Raw genomic sequence first — 19,904 nt, 5'->3', positions numbered from 1 at the left:
TCATGGGCCTCTCAAGGCCGCGGCCTCTCTTGCTGCAGAGCTCCGGCTCCAGAGCTGGGGCTCAGCAGCCGTGGAGGAGGGCCTAGCCGCCAACAGCATGTGGAATCTTCCCCGACCAGGGACTGACCCCGTGTCTGCTCCTCTGCAGGTGGACTCGCAACCGCTGGCTCACCAGGGAAGTCCTGTTTGTTGCCGTTTTTCTCCAGAGACTTGAAGCTTAGCTGCTGCCTCTGGGATGAGAAGAGAAGAGCCCTTTAACCCCAGAGCCCAGGCAGGGAACCATCTCGGTCAACCCAAGAACCCCAGCTGGGAAGTTCTGTTTTTATGCCCATTATATAGTGAGGGACTGAGGCATAGAGAAGTGAAAGGTGGGCCTTAGTCTCACGAAAACTGACCGAGTCACACTTTGAACCCAGCCTGTCTGGCTCCTGAGCCACGGTGCCTGCCTTGATAGCTTGGGTCCCAGGGCGTGGGGCTGCCACCACCCTCTTCCCTGACCCCACGGGCCAAATAACACAGTCACAGAGCCTGGCAGGGTTTCTCAGTGCGGGACCTCATCTGCCAAGAGGGCAGTTTTCATGGGCCTCCCCAGGATGTCAGGTGTACTCCGGCTGGTGGGATGGGATGGGTGCCCGGGGATCAGGCAGATGCCACCCCAGCCCGGAGATTTAAAATTCCTCCCTTGAAAATCAGATAATCAAGGAAGTCAAATACCGTGAAATGAGTGTGATCCTTGCCAGAAACCCACAGGGAGCTGCAGAGAATCATCACACGGCAAGTGCAGGAGTGTGACCCACCCCCTCATCTTATAGGCAGGGAAACTGAGGTGCAGGACACCGCAGGGAGCTCCTTGGGGGGCTCCTGAGGGGCAGGGTCTGGGCAGGAACCTGTTTAGTCCCTGGGCTCCTAGAGCTCAGGGTCTGCTGAGAGTGGTCCTCTGTGTCCCAGCAATGTTACTGTGGTTCCAGGCTAATCCAGGAGGGCTTCCCTGAGGAGGAGACTTCCACGCTGAGACCTGATGTTAAGCAGGAGTCGGTGAAGCTAGTGGGAATAGCTTTTCAGGCAGAGGGGAAAGCTAGTGCAAAGGCCCTGAGGGCATGAAGAAAGCCTGCTTGCTGCAGAGAAGGGGAGAAGCCAGCTGGGAGGCTGAAGGGCAGGACCTTGGTTGGCGCTTGGAGAAGCCTGCCTGGGCCAGCTCAGTGCCACGTGGGACGGGGGAGAGGAGGCTGACAGCCACCTCCGTGGCACCGCAGGACTTCAGACCTCCTCGAGAGAATGCTGGCTGGGAGCAGGACTGAGAAGGGAGCTGTCTCCAGCCCTGTTCTAAACCCAGTTCTGTTGAGCCACTAAGAGAAAAAAGAAGGGAGATCAAAAGGGAAAATTTGCAAGTTAGATTTATCCTCAATTCTATTAAACCACCACAAGCTGTTGGGAAATAGTATTAGGGTCTTAACTCCACAGTCGCTGGAAATCCCAGCCTAGAAGGCCCACGGAGACCCCAGGCCTGTCCTGCCTGCCCTGGGGGCAAGGAGGGTGGGGCAGCTAGAGGCCCGGGATGGGGAGTGGGCCATCTGACCTGGTCTGTGGGCTCAGCCAGCTTGCAAACTGCGTGGCTCCTGCAGACAGGGTCCAGGCTTCTCAGAAATGGGCTGTGTCCCGAGCAGAGCTGTACATGGTCTAGTGTCTGCCTTGTTTGCGGGAGGTGTGGGGGTGGGTGGGAGGAGAAGCGGGAGGGAAGGAGAAGAGCAGAGAGAGGGGATGCCGGGAGGATGGAAGGGAAGGAGAGAAGAGGGATAGGAAAGGGAGGCGCCTGCCTGTGCTGGGACGGCGGCCCTCAGGGGTGTCTGCACGGGGGGACTCCCACTTTGGTCCCTTCCCTCACAATGCTATCAGCTTCCTGGATGGTGGAGCCCCCCCCATGCCGGCCTCGAGCTAGAGAAATCTCCAGGAGGATCTCCTCTGATCTTCACAAGGACTGGCCTCCGGCCACCGACCCTGGTCAGACCCCCAAGCCCGGGTGCAACCTGGGGCTCTCCACTCGGCTCACCTAATCCACAGGTGTCCCGAGGGGCCAGGTACCGTGCATTCGTGTGTGCACGCTCGTGCATGTGTATATGTTAGGCTGAGAGGACAGACTGGCTGGACTGGCGAGGCTTAGATCTGGGCTGAGCTCTTTACTAGCTGTCAGACCTTTGGTGAATGACCTTCAATCCTGGGGCATATGTGAGTTCATCGGCAGAACCCCGCGGTACAACCCCCGAAATGGTAACTGCTCAATTTTAGCTACTACTGATTGTTGTTCCTTCCTATTCCGAAAAGACTGATGGTGAGATTCCTCTAGGAACAGGCTCTAAACTGGAGGGAGGGGTCCGCAGATGGGCCAGAGAAGATCCTGGAAGCTCCCGGAAATGAGTGCAGAGCTTTGTGTGGGGGTATATTTTTTTGGACAGATAATGTCCTTAGCTTTCGTCAGAAGGTCCCATGAGCACCCCCACAAAGTGGCGCCTCCTTTCGCCAGCGTCAACGACACCCCAGTGCTTGGAGGGCCCCCAACTTCTGGGGCTGCCTGTTGCCTGGGGCGGCTTGGCTGGGCAGGTGGGTGTCCAGCTGTCCTGCAGACCCACCAGTGGCACCCACACTTCGGGGGCCACATGTGCCCAGGGACACTGAGCCCTCAACTCAGGAGGAATTATATTAAAGGCTGAGAAAACTGCTGCGCTTTGTCCCCAAACAGGTTCCCTTCTCTGGGATGGGGGAGGCACGAAAACAGATTTCAAAGGCAAGCTTCAAATAAACAAAACACAAAAATAAGGCTTTGAACCCAAATGCTGAATCGCAACCCCAGGCACATTCAACCAGCTGATGCCAGCTCTCTCGGGTGACAGGCCGCCAAGGGGTGCGTGCCAGGAGCCTCCATGCAGCTGGGGCCTGGGGGGCAGGCACCCACACCTGCCCCACCCCGCCCCCAGCAGGCCACCTGGCCCAGCCTCGTCCTCCAGGCCTTGCTGGGACTCCCGCCAGCTCCATCCTGGCGGCTTTGTCAGACTGGCAGGGTCCTTCGCCCAATTCTCACCTGCTGAAGTCAAGGCATTCCCATCTGGCATAGGGGCGGTTGTGAGTATATGGCAATGGGCAGCGCCCCGCCACCTGGGGAAACGTGATCCTGCTCATGGGAGACACTGCCGCTTTGCAGGTCTCAGCCACTGTTCAGCTGTGTGACCCCAAGACGATGGCCGCACCTCTCAGCCCCATGTAGAAATTCGGATCATCGCAGCACCTCCTTCACAGAGTAGAGCTTTGGCTCCCTCCACGGCAGTCCTTGAAATTAGGACAGGAGGGGGCTGGTTGTCACCAATGCCTGGGCGAATATGAGCACATGGAGGGACCGTGGGCATCACAGTGCCATGGCCAGGAGCTGTGCCTGGGCCACCAAAACACCCCACACTTGCTGTGACACTCTGGGTCCCAGTTTCTCCATCTCTCCAATTCAATGACCTTGAAAGAGCTTTTTCTGAGTTCCTAGTTAGACTGTTAAGTGGGAACACAAACAGCAGAAAGTGTGTGCAATATAGAACATATATATTAATAAAATCAACACCACACCAAAAAAAAAATTCAGTGTCACAAAAATACACGAATGTACGCACTTCCTTGTACGGTGCAAATAACTCTGGAGGGTGTCCAGGAAACAGTGTTACCCAGTGGGAGGGACCAGGGCTGGGTGGGGGATGGCTAGGCGGGGCTTTCTTCTCTTTGGCTCCGGCTTATGCCCACAGATGCTGGGCATGCATCATCACTGAGTCGATAGAGACACGCAGGGGTGTTTTTAAAGTCCCTTGGGGGCTTTGCTGGTCCTGACCTCCTGCCTTATGCTGACTGACCCAGCTCCCAGGGAGCTGCCTTGAGGGATCTGGGGGCCCAGGATGGGATTTGAGGTCAGGACAAAGCCCACACCCAGGCCAATCTATTACTGCCTCTTCCAAGAAAGCTTGTGGACCCTCCAGCCAGCCCTCCTTAATGTCTGTGTCCAGGACTAGCTCACAGTTTGCAAGGGCTCAGGGCAACATGAAAACCTAGGGCTCCTTGCTCAAAATTGATTACGCACCTCCAGATATTCGCGTTGAGCCCAGCCGAGGGCCCTTTCAGGAAAGAGTCCTGAGTGCAGGAGTCACTCGCCGGCGAGCCCAGCCCCCGTCTGTGTCTGCTGCCTAAGGTGTGGACTCCCTGAGGCCGAAGTGCCTCTGTCTTGTTTCCAGAGCCTGCACACAGTAGACACTCAATAAATGTGTTCTGTGAGTGAATGCAGGACAAAGAACTGAGGTGTGGGCAGAGTTTACCATCAATAGGGCAGCCTGTTTACACTGGCTGCAGCCCCGCCCTCCTGGGCCTTCCCCTTTGGCCAGAGGAAAGCCGGGGCCAGTTTTTCTGGAAGGGGAGCCGCCACCTTGAGGCGGCGGCTGCCCCGTGCTTCCCTGCATACCTTCCTGTGCGTCCCTCATCACAGCACTTCTCATGGACCTCTTATCTGGAGCCCAGCTGTGCGACTCTGGGAAAGTGGCTTATCCTCCCTGTGCCCTGGTTTTTTCATCTTTAATATGGAGCTAAGGGCGCCCCCCTGGTGGCTCAAACGGTAAAGAATCCACCTGCAGTGCAGGAGACCCACATTCGATCGCTGGCTCAGGAAGATCCCCTGGAGAAGAGAATGGCAACCCACTCCAGTACTCTTGCCTGGAGAATCCCATGAACAGAGGAGCCTGGTGGGCTACAGTCCATGGGGTCGCAAAGAGTGGGACATGACTGAGCGGCTAACACACACGCATATGGAGCTAAGGGCGTGCCTACTTCAGAGAGCGGCACCCTCCTTCACGGATCAGGAAGCTCGAAGCATGACAGTCTTTGGATCAATGTCTGTACAAGGACCTGCTCAGTAGCTTTGTCACTATGCCTCTGGGGTCCCCAGTGGCCTCTGAGCTTCGTGAGGGCAGGGCCCAGGTCTGTTTCACTCACGTGGATTCCTGGTCACCCTGGTTAACACTGTGGAATGGCTGTGGGAGGCACCGTCCCCTGGAGAACACGCTCCAGGGGCTCCGAGCTGCCTGGGCCAGCAGGTTCCTGGAAGAGGGTTCTTCGAGGTTTGCTGGGCCCTGCAGCTGGGGGAGCTGGAAGCCAGCCCAGAGCCAGATGGGGGCTCCCTGGGAACTCGTGGGCATCACCGCAGTCCCCAGAACTGCCAGGTGCAGACAATAAACCCAGGAAACCCTGGCGGGTGAGTCATTAAGGGTCCCCAAGGCCTCATGATGGGAGACGGCAGATGAGCTGCCCCTGGCTCTTTGGGTCCCAGTTCCACTATTGAAGAGGGTTCCAGAACCCCATCTGATGCGTCCAGTCTCTGCTTCTGGCTCTGACCCCACCCAGCATCCAAAGCTGGCTCTGATGAGTGCAAATGGCACAGTGACCATTATCAGCATCACCCCTTTTCCTGAGGCTGTTTACAGGGGAAGGTTGAGGCTTGGGGAGCTGCTTGGAGGTGGCAGCATGCATTGTCTCCGTGGAAGGGTTCGATGGCCTTCGGCAGGAGCCCCTGGAAGCTGCAGACCATCTGTCAGTTGGGGCATATTTGGGAGGGAATGACAACAGGACCCCAAAAGACAGGAATACGAGGGGATGGGAGGACATGGTGGGCTGGGATAAATGGCAGAGACAGAGGCAGTTGGAATGAGCAGTGGGCAGCTCCACGCGCAGTGGGGGGGTGTGTCTATCTCAGCTGGGGAAATGCTGGCCTTCCCCCTGCCTTGACAACAGCCCTCCTGGGCCTCTGCCACTCCCCTCGCCCCCGCCAGCCCGTGCTAAGAAGGGTGCCACCAGCCTTGATGCAAGGCCCACAGCAGTCGCCCCCCCTGCCCCTCCCCCTGGTCCTCTATGTCTGACCACGCCTCTAACTCCCTGTCGTCACGAGGCCCAGGTGTCCTCCCAGTGCCCCAAACAGTGGGTTAGGTTCCTCTCCTGTGCCCCCAAAGCCCTGGGCCTCCCCACATAGCATCTGTCACTGTGTCCCGCAATCGTCCACTTGAGTCCATGTCCCCAGCAGACTGTAGCCTCCGGACGGCAGGGCTGCACGTGTGGTGCCCACTGTGCACTCAGGGCCCAACATGAGTGTGGCGCACAGTAGGTACTCAACGAACTGCCTGCAGATGAAAGGGAAAGAGCCCCTGGGACAGCTCATATCCCTGGAGTCCCGTGCAGGGCAGGTTCTCTCGGGTTCTGGGTTCTGCGTCTCCGTGGCTCCACCCTGACACTCAGACTCCCACCGCCTCTCTGACCCTGCCTGGAGTCAGCACTCCCATCTCCCCATCCCCCCCTCCCGTGGCCTCCCCATGGGCCCAGCCCCGCCTTCTAGGGAATTCTTGAGACTCTAGCTCTCAGGACCCTTTGCTCCAGCCCTGTCACTAGCCAGTCTCCATAGCCTCCCCAAACGCCACCTTCCAATACATCTCTCCTGCCCTGGCCTTGCCGGGGTTCTCCCTGCCTCCCAGGGACCCCAGTGCTGGAGGACAGACCCCAGGGCAGGAAGGGGCTCCAGACCACCCTGCTTGCCCCCGGGAGAGGAAGGCCCAGGATCCCATGTTGGCCTCCCTTCCTGCTGAATTTGAATCCTGACTCCAACACTTAAAAACAAAGTGACCTTGAGAAAGCGATGAGCCTCTCTGGGTTTTGGTTTCCCAACAAGGAATGGTTGTGAGAGAAGGTCCAGGGTGGGGAGGTTGGTGGGAGGGGGTGGGTTGGTGGTGGTGATGGTGGGGTGGAGGGGGTGGAGGGAGGGTGGCGGTGGGGGGAGGGGGCTCTGGTCTGGGACACACGTGGACCTGGCTCCAGTTCCAGCGGTAGGCACGGCCTGGACAAGACCCCGTAACTTCCCTGGGCCTCAGTTTCCTTATTTGCTAAGAAGATGCCCTCCAGGGGGTGGAGAGGCCCAGTGACGGGGGACCCCAGGAGAAGGGAGGGGTGCTTTTCCTGCTTCTCCCATCACCTCCTGCGCTGGGTTGGGAGCATTCCTCCCTCCCCACCAGCCTTCAAGCTAGCCGCAGCTCCGTCTGCCAGCCCTGGTTTGGCACAGGTCTACCCACAGCCCAGGCAGGCGGTCCAGGGTAGGGGGTGGAATGAGGTGGGTGCTACTATGGCTCAGATTGAGGAGGGCAGACAGGAACCGGAAGAGACCAGTGTGTGGGGCGGAGGGTGGCCCACCTGCCTTGCCCCACCCTCTGGAGATTCAGGGGATCTGCGGTTGTGGGAGCAAGAGCTGGAGGGGCGGCCAGCTCCAGCCACAGCTGCTTCCCGGGGCCTTCCAGCCGTGCGGCTCCCAGGAGGGACTGGCCACGTGCCAGCCCTGAGTGGAAATGTACCAGCGAGAAGGACCCCGCTGGGGACCCTGGGGAGGGGTCGCTCCCCTCCCTGAAGCAAGTCCCTCCCTCCCTCACCCTTCTTAGTCACCCCACGTCCAAGCTCTGCGTGCAGAGGGGCAGGGGCATGCTGGAAAGGTCTACAGAGGACTGCGGTGGGGGCTGCATCTGCGGCCTCCCAGGCAACAAGTGCACCCAGAAGGTGGGGGGTGCGGTCGCTGGCAGATCCCCAACCGTGGGAGGGTATGTGGGTGTTCCGTTATGTGCGGTTTCTAACTGTGTGGTGTGGGTCTTGGGATGTGGTGATGTGTCTGTGCGTGTGCGATGCGTGTGTTTATGTGCATGTGTGTGTGTGTGTGTGCGCGCGCGCGCAGGCGCCTGTCCGCGGCTGTCCCCGTGTGTCCCTGCGTTTCTGCTAGGAGTGGCGGGAGGGGAGGCTCGGGGCCGCTCAAGGTCCTCTTGACACAGAATCCGTGTCTGTCGAGGAGGGAGACAGGAGAGAGGACGAGAACGCGGAGAGGGAAGGAAGAAATGGAAGGCTGGAGGGGGGCCCCGGGGGAAGGGGACGATGCGAGCGGAAGGGATGCGAGGCGGGGCATGGCGGGGTGGGGGCGAGGAGCGGAGGGGTCCGCGACAAGCCGGGCTGCGGGACCCCGCGTGGCCGCCCGCCGGGTCCCCGCCGCCAGCTCTGGGGGGCCCCGACACCCCGACTCCCGCCCCCGTGCTCTGCACGCGGGACTCCATCTCCAGTGCTCGCGGCTGACCCCGCTGTTGCAAGCTTAAGCAGATTTTTTGCTTTAACGTCAAAAAACGAGAAAGAGTCGTTGGGGGAGGGGGTTGGGAGCGTCCCCCGGGGTCCCGGTCCGCGGTCCGGTGCGGAGAGCTCGCGCAGGGGGCAGAACGCCAGGCGCCAGCGCCACGCGAGGGGAAAAGTTTCCGACCCTTGAGCGAGAGGCTGAGAAGTTTCGGCCGCGCCGGGCGGCGCCAAAGCCAGGCCAACACTGCCCCCGCGTGGGCGCGGCGCGGCGCTGCAGCCGGTGGCCTCCTTGGCGGGGGTCCGCGGCGACTCTGCGGGGGGGTACATACTGAGGCTCGGAGCCGGTGAGCTTGGCCTGCGCAAAGGCCAAGAGAAGGAGGTGTAGTAGAAGCAAGCCTCCTTTTGGAGTCGCAGGCTCTCCAGGAAACAGAACCACTGCTGGTGGAGTGGGAGGACGTGCAAGTCAGAGAGTGGGGATGGGAGAGATTCAGTCATCCCAGGGATTGCAATCCCCCTGTGGTCCCATCCCCCACAGGGTCTGTAGATCCGTGACTTGAGAGTCCCTTAGTCTGCAAGGAGATCCAGCCAGTCCATGCTAAAGGAAATCAGTCCTGGGTGTTCATTGGAAGGACTGATGCTGAAGCTGAAACTCCAATACTTTGGCCACCTGATGCGAAGAACTGATTCATTGGCAAAGACCCTGATGCTGGGAAAGATTGAAGGCAGAAGGAGAAGGGGATGACAGAGGATGAGATGGTTGGATGGCATCACCGACTCAATGGACATGAGTCTAAGTAAACTCCGGGAGTTGGTGGTGGACAAGGAGGCCTGGCGTGCTGCAGTCCATGCGGTTGCAAAGAGTCAGACAGGACTGAGAGACTGAACTGAACTGAACTGACCCCTTTGTGGAGGCAAAGCCTGTTCAAAACAGCACCCTCAACTTCTATTACCATATGTAAAATAAATAGCCAAGTGGGAATTTGCTGTCTGGCTCAGGAAACTCTAACAGGGGCTCTCTGTCAACCTAGAGGGGTGGGATGGGGAAGGAGGTGGGAGGGAGGTTCAAAAGGGAGGGGATATATGTATACCTATGGCTGATTCATGTTGAGGTTTGACAGAAAACAGCAAAATTCTATAAAGCAATTATCCTTCAATTAATAAAAAAAGAAAGAAAACAGCGCCTTCCTCCATCCACAACCCATCCCGGTCCCACGAACCCTGCGGCCCGTCCAGCCCACCTTCCATCCCTTCCTCCTCAGCAGTGCAGCCACTGGGTGTGGGTTCCGAGGCTGTTTCCTCGGTGGCCAGGAGGTGGCGAAAGAGACCGCGACGCTGGCCTTGGCGAGGGATTGGAGCCACAGCGCGGCTTCAGGAAGGGGAGGGGGCTGAACTCTGCCCAGTGGCGGGCACGCAGGTGCGTGGCAGGGCCAAACCTGGCACACAGGCAGAAAGAGGTGGCACTGATGGGTCAGTGCAGTGTCAGGAGGACTCCAGGCGGTTCCTGCCACCTTGTCCTTCACCACCTCCTGATGTGACTCCAAACACTCCCCCACTCCCAGTACCACCCCCAGCCCCAACCAGGAGAGAAACATCTGGCCCCTGCCCACCCAGATGCTTGCCCTCCAGGGACCAAACAGTGAAAACCTGGCCTGGGGAAGGCTCCCTTCTGCCACAGTCTGGACGCCCGTCCCCTACCAGGGAGTCCCACAGGCAGCCTCTCCGTTCAGTCTCCAACTCTCCAACCCCACGGACCGCAGCACGCCAGGCTTCCCTGGTCATCACGAACTCTCCGAGCTTGCTCAAACTCATGTCCATCAAGTCGTTGATGGACCATTTCATCCAACCATCTCATCCTCTGTTGTTCCCTTCTCCTGCCTTCAATCTTTCCCAGCATCATGGTCTTTTCCAATGAGTCAGTTCTTTGCCTTAGGTGGCCAAAGTATTGGAGCTTCAGCATCAGTCCTTCCAATGAATATTCAAGACTGATTTCCTTTAGGATTGACTAGTTTGATCTCCTTGCAGTCCAACGGACTCTCAAGAGTCTTCCCACAGTTTACAAGTATCAATTCTTTGGCACTCAGCTTTCTTTATGATCCAGCTGACTACTGGAAAAACCACAGCTTTGACTATACAGAACTTTGTCAGTAAAGTAATGTCTTTGCTTTTTAATATGTGTCTAGGTTTGTCATAGCTTTTCTTCCAAGGAGCAAGCGTCTTTTAACTTCATGGCTGCAGTCACCATCTGCAGTGATTTTGAAGCCCAGGAAAATAAAATCTCTCACTGTTTCCATTATTTTCCCATCTGTTTGTCATGAAATGATGGGACTGGATGCCATGATCTTAGTTTTTTTGAATGTTGAGTTTTAAGGCAGTTTTTTCACTCTCCTCCTTCACTTTCATCAAGAGGCTCTTTAGTTCCTCTTCACTTTCTGCCGGCAATGCTTAGCAACCCCCTATCCTGAAGCTGGAGAAGGAAATGGCAACCCACTCTAGTATTCTTGCCTGGAAAATTCCATGGACTGAGGAGCCTGATGGGCTACAGTCCATGGGGTCGCAAAGAGTCAGACAAAACTGAGCGACTTCAGTTCACTTCACTTTCTGCCATAAGGGTAGTGTCATCTGCATATCTGAGGTTATTGATATTTCTCCCGGCAATCTTTGATTCCAGCTTGTGCTTCATCCCGCCCAGCGTTTCACATGATGTCCTCTGCATATAAGTTACATAAGCAGAGTGACAATACACAGCATTCACATACTCCCTTCCCAGTTTTGAACAGTTTAAACTGTTGCTTCATGATCTGCATACAGATTTCCCAGGTGGCAGGTAAAGAGGTCTGCTATTCCCATCTCTTTAAGAATTTTCCACAGCTTGTTGTGATTCACACAGTCAAAGGCTTTAGTGTAGTTGATGAAGCAGATGTTTTTCTGGAATTCTCTTGCTTTTTCTATGATCCAACAGATATTGGCAATTTGATTACTGGTTCCTCTGCCTTTTCTAAATCCAACTTGAACATCTAAAAGTTCTTGGTTAATGTACTTTTGAAGCCTGGCTTGGAGAATTTTGAGCATTACTTTACTAGCGTGTGAGACGAGTGCAATTGTGCGGTAGTTTGAGCATTCTTTGGCATTGCCTTTCTTTGGGATTGAAATGAAAACTGACCTTTTCCAGTCCTGTGGCCACTGCTGAGTTTTCCAAGTTTGCTGGCATATTGAGTGCAGCACTTTCACAGCATCATCCTTTAGGATTTGAAATAGCTCAGTTGGAATTCCATCGCCTCCACTAGCCTTGTTCATAGTGATGCTTCCTAAGGCCCATTTGACTTAGCATTCCAGGATGTCTGGCTCTAGGTGAGTGATCACACCATCGTGGTCATCTGGGTCATTAAGATCTTTTTTGTACAGTTCTTCTGTGTATTCTTGCCACCTCTTCTTAATATCTTCTGCTTCAGTTAGGTCCATATCATTTCTGTCCTTTATTGTGCCCATCTTTGCATGAAATGTTCCCTTGGTATCTCTCATTTTCTTAAAGAGATCTCGTCTTTCCCATTCTATTGTTTTCTTCTATTTCTTTGCATTGATTGTTTAGGAAGGCTTTCTTATCTCTCCTTGCTATTCTTTGGAACTCTGCATTCAGATGGGTATATCTTTCCATTTCTCCTTTGTCTTTCGCTTCTCTTCTTTTCTTAGCTATTTGTAAGGTCTCCTCAGACAACCATTTTGCCTTTTTGCATTTCTTTTTCTTGGGCATGGTTTTGATCACAGTCTCCTATACAGTGTTACCAACTGCCATCCACAGTTCTTCAGATCATCTGTCTATCCGATCTAATCCTTTGAATCTATTTTAACATTTCCACTGCATAATTGTAAGGGATTTGATTTATGTCATACCCGAATGGTCTAGTGGTTTTCCTTACTTTCTTCAATTTAGGTCTGAATTTTGCAATAACGAGTTCATGATCTGAGCCACAGTCAGCTTCTGGTCTTGTTTTTGCTGACTATATAGAGCTTCTGCATCTTCGACTGCAAAGAATATAATCAGTCTGATTTCGGTATTGACCATCTGGTGATGTTCATGTGTAGAGTCGTCTCTTGTGTTGTTGAAGAGGGTCCTCTTCCAACAACAAGCAGCCTTTGGCTCCAGTCAAAGATGGAGGCTGGGGGGGTGGTGGTTCAGAGCAGGTGCCTGTTTCAGGTGTGGGCTGATCAAGGTTGACAGAGGCTTGGTCCCAGGTTTGAGGTATAAGGCAGGGTCTCCCACCTCCCAGAATGGTTCACTTGGAACAAGCCTGACCCCTAAAGATGCCTCACTTCCTCATCTTCTGTGACCCTACCCCTTCCGTACCCCTGGTCCAGGACCCCTGAAGACTAGCAACCAGGCACCTGGAGAGGTTTGCAGGGTGAGACCCGGCAGCAGATACCAGCCACCTGGGATGTGCTTTTATTTGTGGGTCAGGGAAGGCCTCTCTTCACCCCTCACCCATGTCCATGGCTGGGCTTGGACACCAGTGACCATTCACCTCTGGGTGCGATGAGATGCTGAAGGCAGGAGGAGCTGGTACCCCTTAGGGCGGCCTCGTTTTAGGACTGTGTGCAGCACCAAGCTGGGCAGGAAGGACTCCTAGAGAGAGAAGCAGGGCCATTTTCAGGGGCCTCTGGGCAGGAGATGGGGTTTCCTGGGCCCAGGGAGTTCTACACTGCAGCCCGAGGGGGCAGACACCGCTGTCAGCCCCATTTTACAGATGCAGAAACTGACATAAAAAAGCCCCCACCTATAGCAAGGTAGGAGCTGGAATCTGACCCCAGGCGGTCCATCCTGAAAGCCCACCCCTTAGGCAAGCACATACAGAGGCTTTACCCAGAGACCAAGTCACCCCACTGGGCACCCTCCCACCAGGCAGGGCGCTCCAGGCGGCTGGCCGCCGGCAAGTGCTCACCAGCTTCTGGCTCCAGGAACAGGGCGATTTGCCCACCTGCCCCAGGATGGTTTTGAGGTCCCCCCGCTGCCTCTGGGCGGTGGCCCTGGGGATGAAGGGCAGGCTGCTGTTCATGGAAGTGTCCTCAGGGAGGTGGCCTTTCGGCTCCAGGGTGGACCTGAGGGGGACAGGCGCCCATGAGCTGGGTGGACCCTGAGTCCCAGGTCCACACGTCGCTGGCAGGACCCTCCAGGGCCCAGAACACCGCTGGACAGGGTGGTTTACAGGGGGAGGAGGCGCGTGAATCCCGTCCCCTTCCACAAAGCCTCACAGGCCAGGGAAGTCCCAGCTGAAGGGGCTGGCCGCGGTCTCCTCCTTGGCCCTCGGGTACAGGGCTTTGGGCAAGCTCTCCAGCCATCTCCCGACACTGCCGAACACCCGATCCGATGCTGTTGACTGGGGGCTGGCTGTCCTGTTCTCGAAGATGCCCTGCCGGGCTGAAGGAGAGGGAGCATGGGTGAGATCTCTTCCCTGGGCGGGGCCACCTGTACCCCACCCTCCCCCCTCTTCCCTGTGACAGGCAGAGCCCTGTCTCCATGGCAACCCCAGGCTCCCCAGCACCTTCTGGCTGCCTCCAGAGAAGACTCTGGTTTTAAAACTATCCCGCATGACTGTTTCTGCCTTTCTTATCCAAGCTCTGCACTGCCCCCCATCCTCTCCCCACACACCCACTCCTGCTCCAGCCCAAAACAGGCCCCCTTTTCCCACCATGGGAAGCTCAGTGGCCCCACCAGGGAATCCAAGCAATGATGCTGAGAATCCTACAGGGTTGGAGCCTTTCCTGCCCAACAGCTGCCCCTCTGGCTGGTCAGGAAGCCTGAAATCCCCGCTCTGGTGCCCCGAGGAGATGGCCACAGCTCCTGTGCCCAGCAACTGCCCAGGAAGTGTCTCCCGTGCCAGCCAGTTGCCATTCTCAAGAAACTTTCTCCAGCCTCCTCCCCACCCCTCCCTTTGCTGGGGGATTCCCAGAAGTGGCTGGGGTGGACGCTGACTTCTCAGCTGCTTGTCATCTGCTCTTGGAGCCTTGGCTTCCCCCATCAAACAAAACTGGGCAAAGTTTCAGCTTCCACCTCCAACTTCCTGTGATCCTGAGGGGGCTGGGTCAGGCTCCTCCTGAATTGGCCAAGGTCCTGGATTTTGAGGACTTTACCCCCAGCGAGGGCAGGAGGAGAAGGGGGCAACAGAGGATGAGGTGGTTGGATGGCATCATTGACTCAATGGACATTAATTTGAACAAGCTCTGGGAGTTGGTGAAGGACAGGGAAGCCTGGTGTGCTGCAGTCCATGGGGTCACAAACAGTTGGACATGACTAAGCAACTGAAAAATAAAAATCCCCAGCAAGGCTTTGGAGCAGCTGTTCTCTGAAAGTGCACACAGTCGATGCTTAATAAATAGATGAGGCTGTTGGATTACTGGATCCTGAGAAGAGAAAGGGCCAGGCAGATGGGAAAAGGGGGCCTTGGGAAGGGTTCATGCTAGAGCGAGGATGTGCATTCTTCCTGCTTGCTTCTTGTGACACCCACTTCAGGAAACAATGGAAACTGCCAGCACCAATACGACCACATCCATCACCCAAGGAACCGAGAGCTTCCCCCCGGGAACCTGGGACTGACAGTCGGTTCTGAGCTTCCTTGCTGGACCAGGCAGTGCCAGCGTCCCACAGAGGTGTGATCCTCTAGAACTTTCTGGACACCTCCCCAGCCAGGCCCCTGAGGTCTGCCTTCATGGGTCGGGGAAAAGCGTCGGGTGTCCCAGTTCCCACCTTCTCCAGCCCCTGGAGGCCAGATGCAGGGTCTGCAGGCTGTGGGTGCGGGTTCCAAGGTGGGCAGAGGATACAGCATGTGGGAACCCTTGGTAGTGAGCAATCCTTCCAGGTGGCCAGGCCTGGGCAGACCCTGTTCTCTGGGCCCAGCTGCTCCCTGGCACCATCTGCCTTGAGCCACGTCTGCTGGACCTCAGACGGTCCTTGAAGGTCACCCTAAGAGCTTCTGGAAAGGCCAGTTCAGGGGCCTCCTCTGCGGGGTCAGTGGCCTCTTGGCCTTTGCAGTACCTGGGCCTAGCCTCTGCTGGCCAGGCTTCAGGCTGGAACTTTCCAGAGTCCCGGGGCTCCCCCTCCTGTCTGCTCACCGGCACAGCTGCGTTCCCAGTAACGGAGCGCTGTGTCCCTCAGCGTCTCATCAGCGAATCGCACTCGGAAAGGGCAACATCGCCTGCGGTGCCCTGAGCCTTCCCCCGAGTTGTGGGTGAGCACAGCCTTGAGCTTCGGGGCCTGTGTAGCCTGGGGCCTGGTGAGAGAGATGAGAGGGGTTCTGCCGTCAGCCTCCACGCCACCCCGGCAACACACATGTCCACCAGAGCTCTCTGGGATCCTGACCATCAGAGCAGGTCCCTCCTGAACACTTCCTGCCCCGCAAAGCAATGGATCAAGCACGTAACAGGCATCAGCCCACCAAACCCGCACCACCCTGTGAAACACGATTATTAGTCCCATTTTACCGATGAGGAAACTGAGGCACAGAGGTTTTTTGATTTTTTTTTTTCTTTCGCAACTTGTCCAAGATCGCACAGCTAGTTAGGGGTGGGACTGGGCTATGAATCCTGGTTCCAGAGCGGGTACTCTTGTATATCAAGCAATTCAGCAGAGAGAAGAAGGATATGAACTCAGGAGTTGGGCGGTCCCTGGGTTTCAATTCTAACCCTTGGAGCCTCAGTTTCTTTGTCTGTAAAATGGGATCATCGTGCCCACAGTACAGGGCTGGGAAGATGTGAAAAAGACTGCAAAGCACCCCCCCACACACACACACACACCCAGGGTCTGCAGGGCCAAGAGTAAACATCTCTGAGAACTGTTCCTCATAGTCATCAATTTCAGCTATGAACCATCCCAGTCCTGTGACACTGGGCAGACCACCAGCAGATCTCCCCTTTAAGTTATGTACTGTGTATTGTGGACAGGATAACAACATCCTTATAACAGTTTGCATGAGTGCGTGCTAAGTCTCTTCAGTCATGTCAGACTCTTTTGCGACCCTATGAACTATAGTCTGCCAGGCTCCTCTGTCCATGGGATTCTCCAGGCAAGAATACTGGAGTGAGTTGCCATGCCCTCCTCCAGGGGATCTTCCCAACTGGAGGTGGGTTCTTTACCACTAGCGCCACCTGGGAAGCCCTGTAAGAGTCTGAGTGCATGCTAAGTTGCTTCAGTTGTGTCCGACTCTTTGTGACCCTATGAACTGTAGCTTGCCAGGCTCCTCTGTCCATGGGATTCTCCAGGCAAGAATACTAGAGTGGGTTGCTGTGCCCTACTCCAGGGGATCTTCCTGACCCAGGGATCAAACTCGCATCTTTTTTGTCTAACCTGCATTGATAGGCAGCTTCTTTACACTAACATCCCTCCTGGAAGTGCGCTAAGAGTTTGCAGAGTATCAGATAAAATGTGAGGCGTCTAGTTTGAAGCCTGGCCAGGGGCCTGGGCTCAGTAAAGGGGATCTGTGATTATTACATGTATTGCTACTCATTTCAGCCTCCAAAGCAAGGCTGCAGGATGGTGTGCTCGATCCACTGAGGGCTCTGTTTTTCAGAAATGCCATGTTTGATCTTAAGTACATGCCTATGGATATACCTGTCTCCATTTATCTGACCACATCTTTATGTCCATGTGGACACAGAGAGGACAATTTTCATGAGTCCCTTGAAGAGTCAGGCACCCAGTAGATGACCAAGACAGTATCAGCTACATGCATTGGGACCTAGTTACGCAACAGTGGTGCATATCCATAGGCGGTGTATTCCTGGAGCACTGAGTCAAGACGGGTTCTGAAGCTCAGTGGGGGAAAAGTGCTGTGCTCGATTAGTAATGTCTGCCATGGGCCCAGGATGAGAAGGAATGGCATGTCTAGCGTATGTACTGTCCTTGGTCTTTAAACTCAAGGACGATGCTCTTCACCTTTCATCCAGAGTTAAGCAGGGGGAAATACTGCTGCATTATTTTCTCCCTCCCTTAGAGCTACTGCATCCAGGTCCAGCTAAGTTCCAGTGCCCAGGCTCTTCCTACTTCCATTCCTTAGTTTATTTCCCCCAATATTTGACATATGTGCTGTGCTCAGTCACTCAGTCATGGCCGGCTCTCTGTAACCCCATGGGCTGTAGCCCACGAGGCTCCTCTGTCCATGGAATTCTCCAGGCAAGAATACTGGAGTGGGTTGCCATTTCCTTCTCCATTGACTTCCTCCCTGGGTCTTCCCTGGTGGCTCAGAGGTTAAAGCATCTGCCTGCAATGGAGGAGACCCGGGTTCAATCCCTGGGCCGGGAAAATCCCCTGGAGAAGGAAATGGCAACCCACTCCAGTATTCTTGCCTGGAGAATCCCATGGACAGAGGAGCCTGGTAGGCTACAGTCCACAGGGTCGCAAAGAGACACGACTGAGCAACTTCACTTTCTCCACTGACACATAGTAAAAGTGAATCAAAGTTAGAGGAAGAGATGGATGAAGGAATGGCAGGGTGGGTGAAAGAATGGGTTGGTGGGTGGGTGGGTGGATGGACTGATGGATGAATTAGTGAAAAGGTCTTTTTTATTTGGCATACCACTCGGCTTGCAGGACCTTAGTTCCCCAACCAGGGGTAGAATCCAGGCCACAGAAGTGAAAGCATTGAGTCCTAACCGCCGGACTGCCAGGGAATTCCCCAAAAGGTCTTAGCATAAGGTTTGGATCTCAGGAGGATAGGTAGATGTATGGATACATGGGTGGATGAATGATTATGCAGGTGGGTATGTAGACTGCCTTCATGATTAGATTAGTGATGGACAGTATCCTGGATTTACAAGTGGATGGAAGGATTGGTAGATGATCAATCACTGAATTCATGAATGGGTGGATAGAATTGTGGGAGTTTGTGAATAGCTGGCTGGCTGGAGAGATGGATTAATGAATCAACAGGAGACCTGATTCATGAGTGGATGGATGGATGGAGAGATTCATGAATAGATTGTAAAAGACCTGGTTCACAGATGTATGCAATGGTGGATGGGTGAACAGGAGAATGAATATATGAATGGATTCATCAGGGAATTATGAATGTGTGGGTGAAAGACCTGATTAATGAATGGGTGGATGGATTCATAGATGTTGATGGATGATCCTTAAACAGGTGGGGAGAAGAGTTGATTCATGGATGGACATATAGATGGATGAACAGGTGGACAGATGGATAAATTCTGGAAAGACAGAGGAAGGAAAGAAATGTTCTTTCTCCCCACCCCCCTACCCCCGTCCTCCCACAACTCACTGATTGGCCTTGACCGTGGTGAACTGCGGGTAATCTCTACTCAAGGGCCCCAGGGCAGGTATCTGATGAAGCAAAATCTTCTTAAGGCTATTCTTGAGGTAGGACGATTGGCCCCTTGAAATCAAATAGGCCACACCTGATATGAGGGTCCTCCATGGTCAGAGCGTTGGTGACAACCCTGTCCCCACGAAGAGGTCACTGACGCTTACCCAAGGTCTGGGAGGAAGTGGGAGCTGGAACACCGTGGAGGACTTCTGTTGAACTCTGCCGCAGGATGCTTTTGATGTTGAGATGTTGAGGGTGCTGGGGTGGGGGTGGGGCAGGATGAAGTAGACAGAGTTATGAGCCTTCGCTTGGGGGGCAGTCTTTATTAGGGTCTTCCTGGTTGCATGGCTTTGGGCCTCAGTTTATTCATCTGTACAATGGCAGGGCCGCCCTCAAGCAGTGGTTGTCAGGATTCTGCCAGCCCTACTTCACTAATACAAGAATCCTATGCCAGGTGGTGTGACCCCCCACCCCGACCACCCCCACTCCAACCACCCCCACCACCGGAAACGACGCAGCCCCGCCTTGCCCCGCCCCCTGGGGGGAGGCGTAGGGGCCTCACTCGGTGGGAGAAGCCGTTCCGCAGACTCAGCCCTTAACTGTCGCAGGAACTGCCGGAACCGGCCCGGGAGAACTTCTCCTAGGAGGGAGCCCAAGGAATCGGAGGTCTCCTTGGCCGAGCCCCTGCGAGGGTCCTTGCGCTGTCCGAGCTCGGGGCATGCGGGCGCCGATTCGGGGGGCTCGCGGGCCAAGAGCAGGGGCGGCAGCAGCAGCGACCTCAGCCCTGTCCGGCTCCTCGCCGGCCGCTGGGCCACGGTGGGCAGGACCGGCAGGCGGGACCGGGAGCGCCTGAAGCCCAGCCCGGGATCGGAGTGCAAGGACTCACACGCGGAGGCCTGCCACCACTCGGCGCCGCTCTCAGAAGCCCTCGAGACCCCGAAGACCCCCGCTCGCGAGGCTGCCCGGAGCTCCGGCCGCAGCAGCCTGGGCAGCAGCGGGTCTCTGCGCCGGCGATCGCCACCGCCGGGGAGCCCCTCGGGCGCCACCTGCTGGGCCCAGAAGCTGGGGCGACGCCGGGGCATGACTGGCCCTGCGCTCAGCTCAGGGCATCCTCACGCCAGTGGGGGGCGGAGGGCGGGTGCTGTGGGAAGTGGACAGTAGGGCGTAGACCAGCCCACCCCCCAGGCCATAGCGCCCAGAGCGCGGCAGTGTGGTTCGGGGGATTCCACCACTGGCCTGCCAGACAGTAAAAGTGGCCTCAGGCTAGAGCGCCCCGATCCTGTTTCCTCACCTGAAGAAACGGTGACGGTGAGAGTACCCACATTCTCAAGCTGCTGTGACGTTAAATGAGCCAGCAGATGTAAATGGCTTAGAATAATGCCAGGCACCTTGTACGTGCTTAACAAAGCCTAACTGCTATGATTATTTTAAAATTATTATTTA

The 19,904-nt window shown here is 55.7% G+C and overlaps 1 protein-coding gene across 1 annotated transcript; it reads right to left on the bottom strand.

Moving 5' to 3' along the window:
- Window positions 1-9,409: 9,409 nt before the first annotated feature.
- C1H9orf50 (chromosome 1 C9orf50 homolog) lies at window positions 9,410-19,543 on the bottom strand. The gene is made up of 7 exons (XM_068966216.1): window positions 19,024-19,543; window positions 18,417-18,552; window positions 15,256-15,416; window positions 13,399-13,564; window positions 13,089-13,245; window positions 12,672-12,772; window positions 9,410-9,587 (listed from the first exon to the last, which is right to left on the bottom strand). The coding sequence occupies exons 1-7, from the start codon at window positions 19,541-19,543 to the stop codon at window positions 9,410-9,412; spliced, it is 1,419 nt and encodes a 472-aa protein (XP_068822317.1).
- Between the last annotated feature and the right edge of the window lie 361 nt (window positions 19,544-19,904).

The sequence above is a fragment of the Capricornis sumatraensis genome, chromosome 1 (genome assembly GCF_032405125.1).
Source record: "Capricornis sumatraensis isolate serow.1 chromosome 1, serow.2, whole genome shotgun sequence".
In the NCBI taxonomy this organism is placed as follows: Eukaryota; Metazoa; Chordata; class Mammalia; order Artiodactyla; family Bovidae; genus Capricornis; species Capricornis sumatraensis.
The sequence above is the reverse complement of the archived record's forward strand: the minus strand, read 5'-3'. Positions and strand labels throughout refer to the sequence as shown.

Excerpts from the sequence above, each read along its gene's own strand:
- C1H9orf50 (XM_068966216.1), bottom strand. The coding sequence starts at position 19,543 with ATGCCCCGGCGTCGCCCCAGCTTCTGGGCCCAGCAGGTGGCGCCCGAG. Across the intron at positions 12,773-13,088 it reads GTTCCTGGAGCCAGAAGCTG|GAGTCCTTCCTGCCCAGCTT; the intron begins GTGAGCACTTGC and ends TTCTCTCTCTAG. Across the intron at positions 9,588-12,671 it reads GCATCTCATCGCACCCAGAG|GTTTGGCCCTGCCACGCACC; the intron begins GTGAATGGTCAC and ends CCTGTGTGCCAG.